This window comes from Bactrocera neohumeralis, chromosome 2 (genome assembly GCF_024586455.1).
Source record: "Bactrocera neohumeralis isolate Rockhampton chromosome 2, APGP_CSIRO_Bneo_wtdbg2-racon-allhic-juicebox.fasta_v2, whole genome shotgun sequence".
NCBI lineage: Eukaryota > Metazoa > Arthropoda > Insecta > Diptera > Tephritidae > Bactrocera > Bactrocera neohumeralis.
Genome location: NC_065919.1, coordinates 83,334,514 through 83,355,669, shown reverse-complemented (window position 1 = coordinate 83,355,669; position 21,156 = coordinate 83,334,514). Strand labels below are relative to the sequence as shown.

General features: G+C 40.1%; 1 protein-coding gene across 2 annotated transcripts in view; it reads left to right on the top strand.

Annotated features, from left to right (window-relative positions):
* Positions 1-21,156, top strand: part of LOC126759906 (cation-independent mannose-6-phosphate receptor) — a 152,037-nt gene that overhangs the window by 59,247 nt on the left and 71,634 nt on the right. For both annotated transcript variants that reach the window (XM_050475103.1, XM_050475094.1), the window contains exon 14: positions 3,753-3,820. In XM_050475103.1, coding sequence (XP_050331060.1) covers positions 3,753-3,820 — 68 coding nt within the window. The remainder of the gene's footprint in view (positions 1-3,752; positions 3,821-21,156) is intronic.

The following is a 21,156-nucleotide window of genomic DNA, read 5'->3' as shown; positions in this document are numbered from 1 at the left end:
CTTAATTTTAGTCACACACAGCAGACAGGAAGAGAAAATCGTCTCGCTCATAATCAGCTTTGCACAATGAGACAAATTAATATGCAGATGACAGATAAAAAGAAACAAAGTGTTGTTCTTATTTCTTCTGTCTAACTTTGCGAGGAAATTTCCCCGAAGATTCTATTCATAACTGATACTTTATTTCTGTTGCTGAAATCTTTCAGCTTCGGTTTGGATTTCAGGGGCATATACTACCTATGTATTTTGTACTAGATCATGATTAAAACTGGCTGTTGATATGTTCAAGTGTAGACAAATTCAGATTTTTGGAAATATAAACTTGAAATGTTTCATAACGTATTTTGTCTCAGAATGAGTCAGTTTGAGCAGAAAGCGAGAGACAATTGCGGAAAGTACCATATGATCAAATTTGACTCGGACTGGTTTTTTTTGATTTATGACATTTTTTTCAATGTTCATGTGAAGTTTTATCTTCATATGTCAATGAGTGTGTGTTTGGCCGCTGTTTGTTCACGACGTGAAAAGCTTGTCTGGCGATTTTTAATCAAAATAAAAAAATAATAGTAAAATTGAAAAACTAGTTTATTTGACATTTTTCGCTTCCGGTGAAATCACGGCTGTGGAATTGTTGAAAATGTTGCAGAAGTGCTTTGAGTAATTTACTTTATCTCGGACAAAAGTGTCATAAAGTAGACATTGTAGGTGGTGAAGTCATCGAAAACATGTCTTATGCGAGTCGTCCATCAACCTCTGTTAATGATCTTTTGGAATTTGGCTAGGGTCGACAAATACAATTGCTACAATGTGGCAATTCTCAACTGTATCGTAAAGGTCGACATTTTTGTTGTTATAGAAAATAAATGTTTTGATATACGTTGGTTATAGTAACTTAAAATATTCATCTTGGTAAAAAATTTGAATTAGATCGCGAACCTTTACGCGCGATTATTTTTTATAATATTCCATGTGGATTATCGTAGCAACTGTGCATCGACGAACTTAATTCAATTTTGGGAGATAAAGCTCCATCAAGGACTAGTGTAGTGACTAGGTCGCAGATCGCTCCAAGACGAATTGCTTGAAGATTATTTTAAGATCATCATTAATCTCCTAATGAGATTAAGCCAACTATAGGTCTTAGTGGAACTAGCATATATTGTATATTGCATGAACATTTTACTGCACAAAGCATTTGTTCATTTGGATCCCACACAATTTGACAATCGCTTAAAAAAAGGCGCATGTCGATTGGTCGAGAGAAATGTTAAACGATAGCGGTGGTCGAAACACGTCTATGACAACGTTACAGGTGATGAATCGTGATTTTGTACGAATGAGCCCGAAAGAAAACAGCAGTCGACAGTATGGGTGTTTCAAGACGAGCCGAATTCTACAATAGTTATTTCCACACACAACTTTTCCAAGCAAATGGTTGCCTGTTTGTTTAGAAAAAATTAAAGTGTCGCAACCACACCACTAGAACTGTATAGAGCAGTAAATTCTGAGTAATACACAACGATTTGCTTGCAAGTTGTCTTTCAAGAAATCAATCAAAGTGGCAAAATTGCTTCGAAAATAATTTCAAAAGTATATAGATCTGAAAGGAGAATATTTTGAAAAACAATTAAGCGATTTTCTATTATCCCGAAATATAAAAGGCAACCTACGTAACATCGCAAATTTTAAGGAAAGAGTGCTTTAAATCGTCGTGTTGGCATCACAAAGATAGCCGAGGACCTCAACATACCTTATGGATTGATTCAACCATATTGGCGTATGAAGCGTGTAAAAGCTATGCTCGTACTAAAAGGCCTGCATCTTTTGCAGACAACGACGAGTATAGCATTACAGTGACCGACTTTTGAGTAAGCACGAAAGTCATCACTCAGATTTGTGGGTTTTTTCTGTTTTTGATACTGAATAATTCATTTCGGAAAACGCACCATTAGTCCATTGACCCAAAATACAAAAATTACCAGAAAACCCAATCGGTATTTTACAAAGTGAACCATTCTCAAAAGGATTCTCTTGTCAAATGCCGGTGTTCTTTAACTTTCTGAGTTGTCACCTACTTAGCACAATTTCCTCTGTGTCAAGGCGACATCGTTTGATTTCTTCTTTCTAAAGATATGTGTATAACTGCTGGCGTACGCCGATTAAATTGATATCATTGGCCTCAACAACCGCGACGTTAGTTCTGTTTTCTCTAGACTGAATAAGGAAGCGAAGCAAATTGGTTTGGTACTAAACGAGGGCAAGACGAAATATCTCCTGTCATCAAACAAATCGTCATCGCACTCGCGACTTCGCTCCCACGTCACTGTTGACAGTTATAACTTCGAAGTCGGAGATAATTTCGTCTACCTTGGAACCAGCACTAACACCAACAACAATAACGTCAGCCTCAAAATATAACGCAGAATAACTTTTGCCAACAGGTGCTACTTCGGACTGAGTAGGCAATTGAGAAGTTAAGTCCTCTCTCGATGAACAAAAACCAAACTCTATAAGTCACTAATCATCCCCATCCTGCGGCATGAACGATGATAACATGATGACTCGACGTTACTAGTTTTCGAGAGAAATACGCATAACGCAGACGACGGAACCAAGAGCTGTTCGAAATATACGACGACATTGACATAGTTCAGCGAATAAAGAGACAGCGACTGCACTGGTTAGGTTATGTCGTCCGAGTGGACGAAAACACTCCAGCTCTGAGAGCATTCGACGCAGGACCCATCGGGGGAAGCAGAGGAAAAGGAAGATCTACACTTGGAATCTCCCATTGGTGTCGAACAGCGAAAGGAAAGAACGACTCTGTTGTAAACTGCCTAACTGAGTTCAGCTCAGAAAATATTTACAATGCGTCCTACTCTCATATTGTACCTTGGAATTATTACTCCTACATTATACCTCTTGTATGCAATATATTACTTTTCAAGTTTATGTGCCGCCCTGTCTACATTTACCCAAAAACTAACTGTAAAGTTTTTCATCTGTGGTGGATAATACATGCAGTCTTCATGGGCATACATTGCTCCAATTGCTGTCCACCTCCGAATTACATTTGCTCTTTTTTGGTTTTATAGCACCCTGTTATTTCTAAAACGTTTGTTTGCTTGTCTGTTTGTTGTTGTTTATCATTATAATTACTATTTTGCAACAAAGCAAAGCAAAGCGGGCTGTAATAAAAAATTGGGGCTGTTTGTAATTGCAACGCTTGTTCAGGGATCCTGCCCCATCCAACTTCTCTCCCATCAACGCCAGCTTTTGAACTATGGCACATGCAAATGAAAGTTGTTTCACTTTTGATTGACACATAAAAGCAAAAGTTTTGCCTTCAGTCATTCTCGCTGCTTGACTGCTTTCTCGAATTTTGGTTTTGGGACTCGTTTATGCGCCTTTGTATCCGTGCTGGCATATAGTTGTGTGGCGTTAACTTTTCAAATTGTAAGCTGTGCAGATAAGCGAAAATGACATAGCACTCATAATAGATATTATTTAAAGAGGGCTAATATTTGGGTTTTCAACAACTTTGTTGCTGCTTTTTTGTTTAGTTTTTAGCAAATGTTTTCATTACACTCATTATGACTACATCCCTTTCGCATTAGTTTTAATGGCCTGCCATGTTGACCCCTTTGTAAATGTGTTTAAAATGTACGAAACTTTTATAAAAAAATTTCACTCATTCACACTTCTCCATAATAATTATGTCCTGTCTTTTTTCTTTCTTTCTCTCATTTCAGGCAACTCAAATGTTCAGCTGCGTCTAATTTGTAGTGGTGACACTAAGCGCGTTATCAACTATGACAATGTGAGTACATTTTTATGCACATAACTGCACTATTTATTACATACTTAATGAAATTAATATATGTGTGAATTTCAACACATTTTTCAATGCGAATAACACTGCTTAAAAATAACAGACGGCTAATTGCCCAAAATGGTTCTAAGTAAACAGACCGCGGCTGTATATATATAGGATCGATTACAACGTCAACGTAACGTAACGAAAGTTGAAGCTAATAGAAAGAGGGAGGGTCTCTCCTCTATATTCAGTCGTGTCTCGTTACTAGTCAATAGAAAATTAAGTTGAATATACAGCATATATTACTTGCTTTGTGATAAAATATTCCCAAAAATCAAGTGCGTTCATACTTGTTACTTTTAGTTAGGTCTGTTAATACTGGCATTCTGTTACGCGCTCCGTAGACCTATTGGTCCTTAGTAATGCCAGATGGAGATTAAGTTTCATTTAAGCTGAAGTATTCGTCATACAAAACGTCAATGCTTTTTGGGATTTGTAAGGGCGACTGGATACTTAATTCTGATACTTCATCTACTCCCTTGGACTGCAAAGCTTCCAGATATCTAAGGCGAATTCTAAATAAGACTGCAAAGAAGTATAGAAGGTATTCCAACGTCTCTATCATGCTTATTTCCCTGCTTTTTCTGCATGTTTCGTTGTTGTTCGGCTCGCATGTGATGCCAGTAGGTTGCGACCTGTCATTAGGCCAACAACCGTCCCGCAGTCCTTTCGAGACCGTATGAGTAAAAAGCATGAGTCGTTTTCTCCTGAGCTTTTGCACATCTTCTTGGCGATCCTTAATGTATTTAAAGCATTCCATCTAGCCTTGATCCAATTGTCAGCCTTTTAGAAATGTCATGGTATATCGTTTTTAGTGACTTCCGTATTTCCTGTTCTTGTTCGGCTGCCAGACGAAAGGAACTTTTGGCAATATCATCAGCTATTTCGTTTCCCGGAAACATTTTCTGGCCTCGAACCCAGTAAATATGCAACCTCTTTCCGGTAGCCGCTACATCTACTGCCGCCTTGTTTCTAAAGACATTCGCTGACGTAAAACGATGTGAGATAATTGCCTTGATTGTCGCCTTTTTTTATATAAATTGGTCTTCTTTATGCTGCCGAGACTTCCGTCTCGAAGATGCTGCATCATTCCAGCAGCTTGAAGGGTCGCCTGAGATTAAGCACCGATCAATATCGGTGACAAATATAGAATTAGCTTACGTGAAGTTCCAGTTTGAATGTTTCTTATACAAACCCATTAAATTAGTCTAAGCCACCTGTACTTCATCTGTAACCTTTAGGATTGAGTGAAAGTTAGATTAGGTTAGATAGCTGATCTAAAGGGATCGCACGTGGACTGCCATATGTAGACCTTTGTGAAGCCATTGAAAAAAAGTGTTTTAAATTAGCAAAACGTCAATACAAATATGCACAGGCGTTTAATTTCCATTCCCGCCAGTTCGGTGGAATGTCTGAAGGTATGCGCTTCCAAGTGTTTATGCCTTGACCTCCAAACGAGGGACAGTCAAAAAGGAAGAGTTGAGTTGTTTCCATCTCGTCTTCTTTCATACAGCTTCTGCAGATGGCGTCTGGTAGGATTCCCAGCCTTACTCGGTGGATGCCAATACGGCTATGGGCTGGAAAACCCCCTACAACTGGGGAGAGGCTAGCCTTACTGAGGGCAAAGAGATCACTAGATCTCTGACGATCGATCTTGGGCCAGACCCGGTGACCCAGCTATCTAGTAGTAAACCACAAGAGGATACGGGAGCACCGACCCACTTCTATTCGAGAAGTTAATTTAATGTCAATATAAGGGAGCACAGATGAATTTCTGAATGTTATCATTCGTGTTTGTAACTTGTTGCCTTACGAATGACAATAACAACTAATAATGATATTATTCCCTAGGACTATATGCAACCCTATCAAGCACGCACACATGCTTGTCTCCCCTCTCGTGTTGAAATTCTGCTGAAATATACACCCCTCAATGTTGCACTTCAAGCAACTTTCATGTGTAAGTCACCCTCGACTATGCAAATGAGTGTGTGTGTGTGTAAATGTACTTCTAAATCATTGCAAAAGTGTTTTAGTTGTATCAAGTGTAATAGCAATAAAATGCGTTGTTGCAGCAGCAGCGAAAGTTGCACGTTGCATTGGTGTTGCCGGCGATGGCGAAGGCGTGAGTTTTGCAGCGTCGAAAAGTTGGTGTTAGTTTTCGTGTTTTCGCGTTGCTCGCGGCATTACTGCTGCACAACGCGCGATTGTGGCCCTCGACACTCGTGTTGTTATGACCCATGTGTTGTTGTTGCGCTTGCCGAACACGCTCAAGATATGCGCTGGCGGTTTCGAACTTCCACTGGTTGTTCATATGTTATTTTTGTTGTTGTGCGGTATGTTGGTAAATTAGTATGCGTGCTCGTGGTGCGACAAGTGCGGTGCACTTTGCATGTGTGTGTGCGCACCCGCGCGTGGGTACAAAACTTATGCGTACGTGGGTGTGTGCCTGTGTTTCTGGTCATGTTTTTGGCCATGTTCGCCAATCTGTTGCAATCCACTTATGTTATGGCAAGAATTATTTATGTGGCAAGTTGTTACGTTATTGCAACCGCGATACTTCGCACTAGGCGCAAAAGCGTTGTTATTGTTTTCTATTTTAGTCAGTTATTTTGGCCTTTCAAAGTAACCCAACTAAAAGTTGTTATTTATTTCTATTGAGATATGTGCATGGATAAGGAAATTCATGGAAAATTCTCGCGTTTCGACATTTCGGCTGCCAGCGGATGTGAATATTTTAGCACAATTTCCGAGAAAGCAATTTGAATATAAGAAATTACTAACAAAGTTCTCACAATCTTTGTTTATTTTAAGCAAATTTTATTTATGCTCAGCAATTTATGCTTGCAAATGTTACAAAGTTTAATTTTTTTTTTTTCAAAAGATTTATTTCCACAAAATCAAATTTAGGCTGCCAAGCATTGGAGCGCAGCATATTTTTGTGAGCAAAGATATTATAGTTGTATTTTGTCAATAGATGTCGCTGCAGTCGAATATCTCCAGTGCTACCAATCACATTGTGTCACACCATATAGTGTTGGAAAGGTGAGATTTTAAGCTTCATTTAACCAAAAAAAAAAATTAAATTCGGGGAAGTTGAAAAAAAGTTGCAGCTGTTCAAAAATGAGTGAAAATAATGAAGAAATTCGCTAAATTTTGAAATTTTTCTATAAAGAAGGGAAGAAGGCCACGCAAGCCGTCAATGAAATTTGTGAAGTATACGGAGACGATGCTGTATCAGTTCGCTCGCTTCCGTTCTTGAAATTTTGATGTGAAAGATGCACCTTGTTCTGGTCGACCTATCGTTGAAAAAGTCGATGAAATTATGGTAAATAGTGACTAGTAGCGTCACATAAGCAGCCATGACATCGCTAAGGAACTTAGCATTCATCATCAAATGGTTTTGAACCATTTAAAAAGGGCTGGCTACAAAAAGAAGCTCGATGTTTGGGTACCACATGAATTGTCTGTGAAAAATTTAATGAACCGAATTAACATCTGCGATTCTTTGCTGAAACAAAATGAAATCGAACCATTTCTGAGGCGAATGGTAACAGGAGACGAAAAGTGGATCAAATACGACAAGAATGTGCGCAACAGATCATGGTCCAAGCGTGCTGAAGCTCAACAAATGGTCGCAAAGCCGGGATTGACGCCTCGAAAGGTTGAGTGTTTGGTGAAATTGGAAAAGAATCATCCACTATGAGCTGATCCAGCCTGGTCGAGCGATTGATTCTGCATTTTACTGTCAACAACTGATGAGATTGAAGCAAGCAATCAAAAAAACGACAAGAACCGATCAACGGAAAGGGCTTCTTCTTCCATCAGGACAACGCTGGACCACACACATCTTTGATAACTCGGCAAAAACTGTGAGAGTTTGGCTGGGAAGTTTTGATGCATCCACCATATAGCCCTGACCTTTCACCATGGGACTAACATTTGTTTCGGCCAATGCAGAACTCCCTTAATGGAGTAAAGTTGGCTTCAAGAGAAGCCTGTGAAAATTACTTGTCGCAGTTTTTCGCGGAGAAACCAGAAAAGTTTTACACTGATGGAATAATGTTTCTAGCGGAAAAATTGCAAAAAGTGATCGACCAAAATGGTACATATTTTGTTCATTAAAGTTCTTTTTAAATATTAAAAAAATAAGTTGAAATTTGATTAGAAATACGAAAAGACTTTTTCGACTACCCAATATCCTTTTAGTTGTAAGTCTGTTTATACTTTTCCTGAAGCTATTTAATAAGTCCTTAGTTATATTTTGTCATAGGTTGGCCATATCTCTTTCGTTATCCTGCATTTGGTTGTAGATCTCCAACTATTTTGCGCAGCTTGTTCAAATTGCGTATTGAACTTCCTCTTTAAGGTTCCTAGCGGGCACGATATGGTCTCTTCCAAGAATTCGTCTAGAAAGACTCTTAACTTAGCCAACTCATCTGCGTTTTCGTTACTGAAAACCTTTCTATGGCCGTCAAGCTAAGTTATGAATAAGCCGAGTTGAACTGCCACTGAGGTTAAGGCCGTCCTTGCTTTGTTTGCTACGCTTGAGGTAATCTTTAGCGACGACGAGGCTTGTAGTGACGCCTGGTTATCTGTGTAAACGTTTACCATCTGTATCCTCCCGCAGTTGTGCAATAAAATCTCACAGGTCTATATATTCTATTGTGTCGCGTTCATTTTGTGGTAACGAATGTTTCTTCCACCCGAAATAACATTATAATACTCAGCGGTTTGTTAGTAGTGACCATTGTAGTTAAGATGGACATGGGTAAATGTACTCAGCTCGTCACGCTGATCATATAACAAGAAGAGCACTAAAAAAGTTTTTTTTTTAACAAAACAAAAACTGTTTGGAATATCATTGAAATTCTTTATTCCTGTGAAAGTACATTCGAGGACATTATGTATTGAACTCGATTTCTTTTGCAAGGCCACCATGGGCACGCTTGCAGATGACCAGACCTTGAACCCAATTTTTGAAGGTTGTCATGTTCGATATTCGAACACGTTCAGCAAACTTAGTTTTCATTAAATCGATTTTGACATTCGCTGTGAGGCTTGCGGCGCCGTCCTGTTAGAACCACATATTGTCCAAGTCCATATCATCCAATTCGGGCCAAAAATAATCGGTTATCATTGATTGGTAGCGATTCCCATTTATAGTAACGTGCCGGTCTTGATCATCAAGGAAAAAGTACGGCCCGTTACCCGCACCAAACCGTCTTTTTTCGGGATGCAATGGTGACTCATGGAGTACGTGTGGATTGCTGCCTGACCAATAACGCATATTTTGCTTATTGACGAAGCCATTCAGCCAGAAAGGAGCCTCATCGCTGAAGATGATGGCCAAGATATTTTCGTAAAATTCGCCACAACCACGTCACAGAGATGCCCAACGCTTGAGAACTACGTGTGAGAGACTGATTTGGGTCTTTCTCAATTGATGCGCTAGCGGCAGCAATATTCTCGACACTACGGGCACTTCTTTGTCTCACTGGCACGGGAACATTTTGTATTGTGCCTGTGATTAAATTTTTCCACTAGACGCTCAATTGTTGATCTGACAGGACGATTATGACGAACATAAATTGGACATAGCGCTCTTAAAGTTAAAGTGACTCCGAATTTCGGTAGTAACTTTTAATAATTTAGTCTTGTTGTTGGAATGCATATCTTTCCATGAAATGGCAAACCTTACTGAAGAGAAGTGTCAAAAGAGCGGGAAAAAAATATATACGTTTGCTGTTCCTATCGGTCCACTATTAAAACTCTATATTTTCATATCCATATGACTTTTTTACTATAAAATTACATACATATAAAACTTTTGACAAAGATAGCGGGAGAGAAATGGCGAATCGAAAACGCCTAATGGTATGATTGGTTCTATAATGCAAACCTTCGCCTATAAGGGTTAAAATGTACTTGCTACCTATGTATGTATGTACATATCGTCACCTGAAATGCAAAATGACGTATCATCGAAAAATTCAAAATTGAGTGTCTTATTGATTACGCTTTACTACTTCAAATTACATACATAATATTACATATGTTCAATATTTTCCGGTTCTGCGCTCAGATGTAAACCAGTTTCAACCAATATTAATTTTTTTTCACTCATGTTCCATTTTATTTCGTGTTTCATTCATGCCACTGTAAATTTCCGAAAATGTTGTTACGTTATTTTGCATTTCAGGTGACGATATATACATACTTAAGTATCTTACAAGTCTAACCCCCTCATTTTCTGGGAAATAAAATAATTCACAGTTCATGCTACATGTGATTTTCACATCATTCGGTGTTGATTGCGTATACCGTTAACTGCTCGGGTGACTGATGCGGGGAAGTAACTTAAAGCGCAGGGTTACTTAAGGGTACAAAATGCGAAGAAAAATAACAAACAAAGAACAAAAAAATAAAAAAAAGAGCAAGAAGCAGCGCAGTCTAGAAAATAAGAAAGAGAAAAGAAAGAAAATGGGAAGTGGAAGCAAAAAAGCGTTTTTGCTTCCTGAAACTGAGTGTAAAAGACGCATGTTGAGTGCCCCTCAATGACACATATGGCACTAGGGTGTGCTATAAAGTTGAGTGCTTTCGGCGTTATTGCGTCTATTGCTGCAGCTCCTTAGCCGGCTTATCCCCTTGGCGACAATACACAGCATGCGCCATATGCGTTGCTTTATTATCGCAAACAAAATATATTTTTCTGCTTTCTTATGTTTTTTGCCACAAATGTTGTTATCTTTATTGTTCTACAGTGTGTTTACTGCTTCCCTATTTCATGCGCCAAGTGTGTGTATTCCTGAATGTCTATGCATGTGTTTGTGTGTGTGAATGTGGAGCTTTGTGCACATGTGCTTTATGCGTCTGCTGCGGTGTCTAAGAAAACTTTGTGCTCGTGTTTGTTTACTCAACTAGAAATGAAATCAGCGCGAATACAAAGCAAACGCCAGCAGCACTCACACAAACGCGTTCACCTTGTTGTCACAACAACAACAAACAATGTGAGTACAAAGCCTTGGAAGATGGCGTGGCGTGAGCCTTGAAAACCGGCTGCTCGAGTGTCTTGAAAGTATTATGTAAAAGTAATAAGTAAAAATGGATAGTGAAGCTGCGCGCAAAAGCAGACAAAATGCAAAGCAAAGTAAATGCATGTGTATGCGTATATTTAAGGCGAGTGTCTATAAAGTAGTGTGTGTGTGTTGCTTAAGCCTAGGGGTAAAGCTTGCAAGAAAAATATAAGGTTATGCCACACCGAGCTTTATGAAATTATAATATTTTGTTTTAGCTGCATTTGCTTTGTTTGCGCTGAAAAGTATACTTCTCTTTTGATTTCCGCGTCGGTTTGTTGCCTTGGCTGCAGTGAGCATAGCACAATATGCCTGTGCGGCGCTTCAAATAACAGTGCATAGCGGTATTTGTTGCATGTGCCACAAATCACAAGCAAACACTCAATACCCTTTTGCTGCTTTGAGCGAAGTGCGGCTTTTTGCGCCAGTGCAAGGGCGTGTGTGCAGCTTGGTTGTGTGTTGCAGATGTTTGCTTCTATTTTATACAGACTTTCATTTTGTTTAGCATTGTGGTAAGCATAAAGTTTGCTCTTGACAGGTGTGCATTTATAATGTTGCTGTTATTTTTCTTTTGACGAATGTTATTGACATGGAAAACTGGATATTGATTTCGCCTTCAGAAAAAATGCAGCTTTTGTTCTTTTTGTTGTAAAAACTACTGCTTTTAGTGTTGAGCGACCAAAATTTGTTTGAAAAGATTTGTTGTTTTCTTAACATCTGGAAGCCTTTTAGAGGTAGGAAGTAGCAACGGTCCTTACGAATTTTTCAATGGTAGTTCCTTTAAAGGGTGATCCATATCGAAAAAACACAGAAACTTCAAATTTAATGGTGAATCGCCGCGGCTACGTCTCAGGTGGTCAAACCGTTGAGTCTAATTTTGACTCGTTTGAGCATTTCGACTGGTAACTGAGGAATGACGTGCGTTATAATTTGTTCAAAGCCCGAATCGAAGCGGGATTGTCCCTATAGTCGCTGTAGACTTTACATATCCCCACAAGAAAAGTCTCACCGTGTGATATCAGGCAATCTTGGTGGCCAATTGCTCGACCAAAACGTGAAATTATCTGTTCACCAAAGTGTTCTCTCAATAAATTCATTGATTTATGCGTTGTGTGGGAAGTGGCGACGTCTTGGTGAAACAAGATATAGTCGAGATCACGAGCTTCAATTTCTTTGGACATTGACATTGCCGCTTACGTTCTCACCGTTATCATTTTTGAAGAATTGTGGACCAATTATTCCAACGACCTACAAACCACAACAAAATGTTGTTCCCTCAGAATGAAATGACAGCTCTTGAATCTCTTCAGGTTGCTCTTCGTTCCAAATGCGATAATTTGCTTGTTTACATATCCAGAAGTGAGCCAGAAAAGGCTCTCACCGGTGAACAAAATTTGGCTTCAAAACGTCGGATCCTCTGGGAACTTTTCAAGAGCCCGAAAAGCAAAACGATGTTACTTTAGAAAGTCGAGTGGCTCCAGTTCTTGCAAAAGCTATATTCTGTACGCTTTCAATTTAAAATCTAGACGTAAAGTGCGCCAAGTCGCTGCTAACATCATCCCGAGTTGCTGCGAATGTCGTCGAATCGACTCTCCACGGTCTTCGTGTACACTCTCAGCTACGACTGCTATATTTTCTTCATTGCCTGCTGGACGTGGTCTATACGTCGGTCGAATATTATCCAATAATGAATGCTGGGTCTCAAGGTGGGTGATGGTGTTGCGAATAGTACGCTCAGAAGATCGTTTATGTTAAACCTAAGTTGAGTGAAGCGCGCGAAACACATTATCTACAGATCGTGAATTTTCGTAATAAAGTAGAACGATTTGTAAACGTTGTCCAGACGTAAGTCTTAATGCCAAACAATACTGAACAAAAATAACATTACAGCATGACCCGACTCACGCGTGATCTGTCAAGAAAAGGCTATTGAAAAAGTACTTCTATTTGAATCACCCGTTATGTACATTCTTACACACATAAAATCCTTTTTCTTGTGTTGTTACTTAGCTCTTGCAACAAATGATTTTCTGTGGCTTTGTTTGGATATTCTCTCTTGGTTACTATTGAGACGCCGTGTCTGGTTAGTCTTCCTATTTACTTCGTTTATCCCTATTCTTATGTATTCTTATAGTTGCAAAGAATGTTAGTATTTTTTAAAAACATAACAAGTTATTATTGCTATTGTTGCGCTTTAGCGGAATACATACACAAATGCAAAGTACGTGTCAATAAACTCACATAAATATTGGCTTAAGATGTGCAAGCTTTGAATGTTCTTCGAATTTTTTTATCCGTCTCTTACTCATTCTGAGATTAGGATCATGGAGGAGTGGTGTAGTGGTTTGCTTTCGGATACTAACTTTTGTACTTCTATTGAGCATTTTGTATCGCTGCAAGTAGAGATTATGGAGCCTAGTTGGAGTTGATATTTTTATTAAAGCCTTTAAGATTAATTATTACAAGGCATCTTGATTTGTCGGTATTTTGATTGTTGGAATTCTAAGTTTTGAGATTTTGATTGTCGGCATTACGTTATACACCCTAACAACTGGGAGCAGCGATAGGCTTATTTATTTAGTACTTTCAGATAGTCTAAAATTTCACAAAAGTAAAAGTCGTAATTTTTATTTTCTGCTTCTCTTCATCTCACGAGCTTAGTTCTGCGTAGGCTCTCAGATTTTGAGTTATCGATTTGAAATTTTGCTTACATGCTTTTCTCCCCATTAGCGTGCACATTTGTCGGAATTACTGATATCGGACTATTATAGGACAAAGCTGCCATACAAACTGGGCGACACAAATCAAGCCTTTGTATAGAAAACTCTTTTATTTGACAAGTGATCCGCACGAAATTCGGCACAGATTATTGCCCGAGGCCATGCTACAATCTTCGAGGAAATTTTTCAGTTCGGGCCACTATAGCAGATAGCAGTCATACAAACTTTGTACCCTTTTATGCCTTTAGATGCTGCCAAAACTTTAGAATAAATTAACAGTTTCTTTGTTATTTTGGAGCCATTAAATAATATGCATACATTACTGAAATCATCATGAAATGATCATGTTCAACGGTGCTCAGTTGAGCGAATGCAATTTCAATTGCATTCCAACCGATGACGAAAGGTCAAACGCACTTTTCCTTCAAAAAGTAAGTCAGCCGCACAAAATACTATTTTGCCATAACTTCAACAGAAATCTTCAAGTAACAAATTTGATGGTTGCCTTTACTTCTTTCTATTCATGTGTGTAAGTGTGTTAGTGTCATACACATTAAGTAGTTGCGTGAATGGTTTGTCGAAGCAGCACATAACATGTTACATAACCATCCAATCAGCTGACCAACCAAAACAACATGTAATGAGAAAGTGATAAATCAACGAGACAGAAGCGAAAAAAATAAAACAAACGAAATATAACTGAATGTAAGTTCCTGCACTGTGTGCGTTTGCGTTGCTGTCGTCTACGATTCTTTTGACCATCGTGTCTTTGTGAAGAACGGAAACTGACATTACGTGTCCATCCCGTCTGTGTCGCCGCCGTCTTCACTCATTTGTACGTCCGCTTGAATGCTATCTGATATAGTCGCCGCAGTAAACCTGGCCAAGATGGCTGAGATAACGGTGGCTGGTGGTTGAAGCGAAAGTAAAGTGCAGTCGAGTGTGTAAAATGTTATCGCACACAAAACATCAAATTTCATACATCATAAAACATATTGGCTTAAAAAGTAACAATTTCACAACTGACAAACAGATCCGACAAAATACCCGCACATAGTAAGCACAAACACACAGTTTCTATTTTATGGATTGAGTGAACCCAGTTAACATAGCGCCAGGGGCCGATGGGTTGCCGGCCGAGCTATTCAAACACGGCGGCGAAGAACTGATAAGGAGCATGCATCAGCTTCTTTGTAAAATATGGTCGGACGAAAATGCCCGACGTTAAGTGTGCTCTGCCCAATCCACAAAAAGGGAGACCATATAATCTGCGCCAACTACCGTGGGATAAGCATCCTCAACATCGCATATAAGGTTCTATCGAGCGTGTGAAGGATTAAAGCCCACCGTTAACAAACTGATTGGACCTTATCAGTGTGGCTTCAGATCTGGAAAATTAACAACTGATCAAGTATTCACCATACGCCTAATCTTGAAAAAAGGACCCTTGAAAAAAGGATCGACTTCTTCGTCGATTTCAAAGCTGCTTTTAACAGCATGAAAAAAAGCTGCCTTAAAGTCTGAAGTTGGTATCTCGCAAAACTACGTATAATACGGCAAAAGCTCCGTCAGGATCGGGAAGGACCACTCCGAGTCGTTCTTTACCAAACCAGGTTTCAGACAATTCGATTCCTTATTGTGTGACTTCTTGAATCTAGTTTGGGAGAAAATAATTCGTGGTGCAGATCTGAATAGAACAGGTACAATCTTCCACAAGAATGCACAAATGCTGGCGTACGCTGATGATATTGATATCATCGGCCTCAACAACCGTGCCGTTAGTTCCGCTTTCTTCAGAATGGCAAAGGCAGCGAATCAAATGGGTTTGGTAGTGAACGAAGGCAAGACGAAATATCTCCTGTCATCAAACAAACAGTTGTACTCGCCACATGGCTTCCACGTCACTGTTGGCGGTCATAACTTCGAAGACCAAATTCTACAAGTCTCTCATCAGATATGGTTCAAAGGCATCGACGATGACAACATCTAATGAGTCGGCGTTACGAGTTTTCAAAAGAAAGGTTCTGCGGAAGATTTATGACCCTTAACACATTGGTAACGGCGAATATCGCAGTAGATGAAACGGTGAGCTGTACGAGATATACGACGGCATTGACTTAGTTCAGCGAATTAATTAATCCAGCTCTGAGAGTACTTGACGCAGCACGCGCTGTAGGAAACAGAAGAAGAGGAAGATCTCCACTCTGTTGGAAAGGCCAGGTGGAGATGGACCTGGCTTCGCTTGGAATCTTCAATTGGCGCCACCTTGTGAAAAGAAGAAACGACTAGTGGGCTGTTGGAAAAGTTCTTGGTCGAATTATTTTTTTTTCGAGTATCACTGACGATGTTTTTGTCTACAAATTTACTTAGTTTCTAAGACTTCTTTGCCTTACTTTTTTCCAAGGAAAGCAAGAAAGGCTATACTACATTTGAAGAAGTTTTTCCAAAGGAAAGACTCGTTTCGGCATGTCAACTGTCCTACTCTTGTTCTCCTATTAGTTTTATTGTTCTCTCAACTAGCTTACTCTGATCTCTTCAACATACAATAGATGTGAGTTAAATAGAGAATACAAGCAAACTGATACTATTTTGGTTTACTGGGACTGCTCTTTAAGTTCGTATATCCGTGTAGCGTGTATATTTCGGTTGCCAGCATTCGTCCAGCAATCAGATCCGAGTAGCTTACTAAAACACATCTCCTCGCTGACTGTGACAGCAGAAACAATTTCCACAAACAATAAGGTGGCAGTAATAAAAATGGCGGGGCAAGACGAGGCCAACAAATTGTAGAGAAATGCCAGTTTTTTCGGCTTTTGCTGTAAATACTTTTCAAAGCAGATTGCGCTCAACACGGTATGAAACAATGAGTGCCATAAAAACTCTAGCGACCTTAGCATATTAAAATAAAAGCGAGCTCTAAAACAAGGCATATTTCTTTACCTTTTCTTCGGTCTATGCGCCGCAATGCCTTTACAAAACGATGCGCTTATCAACACCCAAGCATCTTGGGCCGTGCTCAACTTGTGAATCGTGAGGTGCGGCTTGAAAAAGGACACGCAAGCTTTGCGCAAATGCCAAGTCGGTCGAAAATGTCTCGTCAGGCGGGCATACAAAATGAAAATATAGCTTTTGGTATTAATTTGAAGCCGAAGAAGACAGAGCAGCAGGTGAAAGAAAGTGTGCCGTGAGTCTTTCACTTCGTTGCTTACAGAGCTTCATGATATTCAGCAAGCAAAGAGAGCTAAATATAATTCAAAAGCAGTGCACTGCGGAAGGGAAGTGAAGGACAATGCTGCAAAACGTCGTGTAGACTTCAGAAAATTTTCACAAAGACCGCACACACAGACAGCACACACTTGCAATGGTGAAAAGGGACTGCTCATAACCGCTAGAATACTGCTTATGAACCTTGTAAAACAGTACAGCATAATAGTAATAAAAGAGGAACCTTAAAGAAGCCAAATCAAAATCGAAAATCTAAAAGCTCTTTCACAGCGCAGACAAACGCAGTGAGCGTCCGTGTCTTCCATTGTAGGAAAAGCGCATAAAACAGAGGCGGCCATAAGTAGCTTTTAACAACAACTTAAGTAGAATAAGTTTTTTGCACTCAAGGAAATAATGAAGACAGCAGCCAGCACCCGACAGTCGGCAGCCAGCAGCAAATTGCACACTTCTCCAGCGCTGAGTTGAAAAGTAGGTTGTTGGCTGCTGGTTGCTGCCGATTGTCCGCCTTTCTGACAGTCAGTCAAAACGACGAATAAGCCGATAGCAAGGAAACACATATTTGAGTCAGAAATCGAAATAGTGAACTTGCTGCTTCTGCACGCGTGTTTAATAAGCCAGTCGCTAAGTGGTTTTAGTGCAAGCCGAGCGCCGCTGAAGTGCTGCAGTGTGTGGTATGCGCGATGAAAGTGGGCATATTTTGCTAAGTGCACACTTATGAGTGTTGCCGGCTATGCGTGAGTCCTCACGCGTTTGCCTAAAAAGCCGTTTCGTAAGCGAATCACGTGCGAAGCGCAGAGAACGATTATCGATAGGCTGCCTTTTTTCTACTTCGATATTAGTGTTTTTTTCCTAAGCGCATTTGTGCTGGATAACAGGTGCACAGTTTACTAATACATATGTAGTTTATTATATATGTATATATGTATATATGTATTAGGCTTCCGCCGTTTTTTTTTTGTAAATTTAAGGCGTTATTGTACAAAAACGGTTACAAAAATGTTATTAAAAATATTGGCCGTCGCTAGCTACTACTTTTGACCATCTTTCTATCAGCATGCGTATTTCGTGACGAAAGAACTCCTCATCTTTCGAGTCGATCCAAGTATCAATCCGATTTTTGACTTCTTCATAAGAACTGAAGTGCTCGTTAGCTAGACCGTGTGCCATCGATCGGAACAAGTGGTAGTCAGGGGGCGCAATGTCTGGAGAATACGCCTGGTGGGGTAAGATCTCCCATTTCAGCGTGTCCAAATATTTTTTTAACCACCTTTGCGACGTGAGGCCGAGCATTGTCATGCTGGAGAATGACTTTATCATGTCTTTCCTCGTACTGTAGCCGTTTTTCTTTTAGTTATCAGTCTTTTTTTCTTTTCGATATCCATCTCCTGTGATGGTTTCACTTGGCTTTAGCAGCTCATAATATATCACCCCCACCAAATGCAGAGCATGACCATGGCGCCGTGAATATTTGGTTTTGCCGTCGACGTGGAGGCATTTTCAGGCTTTCCCCTTGACTTTCTTCGCTTAGTATTATCGTAGTGGACCCATTTTTCGCCGCCAGTTACAATGCGATGTAAAAATCCCTTTTGGTTGTGCTTTTGAAGCAGCTGTTCACGTGCAAAGAAGCGCCGTTCGATATCTCTTGGTTTCAAGTCGTAAGGAACCCAGTTTCCTTGTTTCTGAATCATCCCCATGGCTTTGAGGCGTTTTGATACGGCTTGCTGTGTCACTTGCAACGATTCGGCCAATTCCTCTTGGGTTTGAAACGCATTTTGGTCGAGTAATACCTTCCACCACCTTGCCGGTCTTCGACTTCATAATCACCATTCTTAAAACGTTGAAACCATTAGCGACATGTTCTTTCACTTAGGACAGCCTCACCGTACGTATCCGAAAGCATTCGATGAGCCTCATCCGCACTTTTCTTGGAATTAAAAAAGAAAAGCAAAATTTCCCGTAAATGTCGAGAATTCGGCTCAAAAAGTGACATTTTCAGTTGACAATAAGTTTGGGATGCAAACATATCTCTACAAATATTTTGTTGGGTGAATGTTGACACAAATGTCCAAGATCGATGTAAAACGATTTAACCCTAGAGACATCTATTGGAAAACGGCGGAAGCAAAGTTGTATACTACAAATATATTCTATTTATATAGGCATATATATTATTAAAAATTAAAATCGATCTTGTTAAGAAAACTTCTCCTTCTTTATTAGCGATGACATACGCGGTTATTGCCGAGTTTTGAACATGGCATCAGTCGTTCTCCCTGTTCGCTGTAGTGTAGCCCGGTCCTTCTCCACTTGGTCTTTCCAACAGAGTGGCGGTCTTCCTCTTCCTCTGCTTCCCCCGGCGGGTACTGCGTCGAAATCTTTCAGAGCTAAACTATGTCAATGTCGTCGTATATCTCGTACAGCTCATCGGACTGCTGTACTCGCTATTACCAATGCGCAAAGAACTATAAATCTTACGCAAACCTTTCTCTCCTAAGGCCTACTTATCACATGATGCCATTGTAGATGCCTCCACACCATATAGCAGGGCGGGAATAATGAGGGACTTCTAGAGTTTGGTCTTTGTTCGTTGAAATAGGACTTTACTTCCCAATTGCCTACTCAGTCTGAAGTAGCACCTGTTGGCAGGATTTATTCCACGTTGGATTTCGAGGCTGACGTTGTTGTTCGTGTTAATGCTGGTTCTAAGATAGACGTCTTCGAAGTGAACAATGACGTGGGAGCCAAGTCGCGAGTGCGACGACTGTTTGTTTGATGACAGGAGGTAATTCGTTTCGGTCTTGTTCAAAACCGGTTAGTCGTCGCATCTTTTCGTAGAATTTTCGAGCATTATCCTAGTCGGCCAGCTTCTCAAGCACTTCAAATTACCTATTTTGGTCTCTTTCTTTTGTTTTGTCTGCATATGCGTCCCACTTCCCCTTGCAACTCTATCTATCTCACCCCGCTCGTGTTGTCGTCGATCGCAACATAGCGAGGTAGGCTGTCTGCTTTCTTTCCCTGGCACGACAGTCCTCATCGTACCAGCGGTTCCTTCGATCTATACGACAACCAATGGTTACGCTTGCAGCTTTACGTAAGGAGCTGGAAACGCAGTCCTCCAATTCCCTTTTTGAATTTTCCGACTGTTGTACCAAAGATACCTTCTTTGCCCACCCTGGTGTTAAAATCGCCAAGCACAATTTTTAATCGTGGAGGGGGCTGTCGCAATCCCTCCCTCGCGGCTCCTTTTTATGTCCGCTGTAATAAAAGTCAGGACCTACTTGTCTTCGCCCTTGTCCCGTCCATCGCATTTCTTGCACTGAAGGACAATCAACCAGGTGAGCACCTTCCGTATTTAGCGACCGGACATTTCAGGTACATTCTCTTAAATCATAGTCCTTATTACATTTGCTGTGGTCGTGATTAAAAGTGGGATCTTTCATCCGAGGCTGTTGTTACTTTCTCATTGGGAGTGATGGGTCAAAAACCCAGCGCATAATCTCGCTAGGCGAATAGTATAGAGTTTTCTACACATTTATATAGCAAGCTGATTGTTTCAAGAGGGACGCCCGCTCGCAGACGCACCTTTGGTGAATCGATGCTGCAATTAGACTTCAGCGAATCCTTACACCGAATAAGACGGAGTCGCTCCGCTGAAGAAAGGATTCTTTTAGCCGTGACCACAGGCACCACACATGTTGGCTACCGCATTTTACACAAAGATTACTCACGTTTCCAGGATGCGCGGTGAGGACGCAAGAGTAGGAATTGGGTATGCTTCTACGACTGTAATTGCTTACTCAAAATCATGACTATACCCCATTACATCTCGAAAAGACCTCTTCAACTCGAGTTTATCGGGCACAAATAACATTACTTACGAACACGGAGTTTATCAGTTCGAAAAAAAATGGCCTTAAATTTTTGTTTATTGGAAATATTATAGCTCTATAGTTCATCATAATACTTATAGTCCAGATATCCTTCTCCCCACTTTATTGAAAACCGAGTTTTCGCTTAATTGGAAATTGCATTCAAGCAATTCTTAAATTATTTTATTAATTAAAAAATTTCAACAAATGGAAGTAAAAATCCGTAAAGTCGTCTGCCTTATACGCAACCATACGCCATGAATTATTTGACTTCACCGTCTCGGCTGCCATCAACTGTCATTTCATTTTTCTGATTTAATTAATGTTGCTCATACGCCCCATGTGGCTGTGCCAAATGTAAATTTTTAATACACTTAATTGCGCAACTT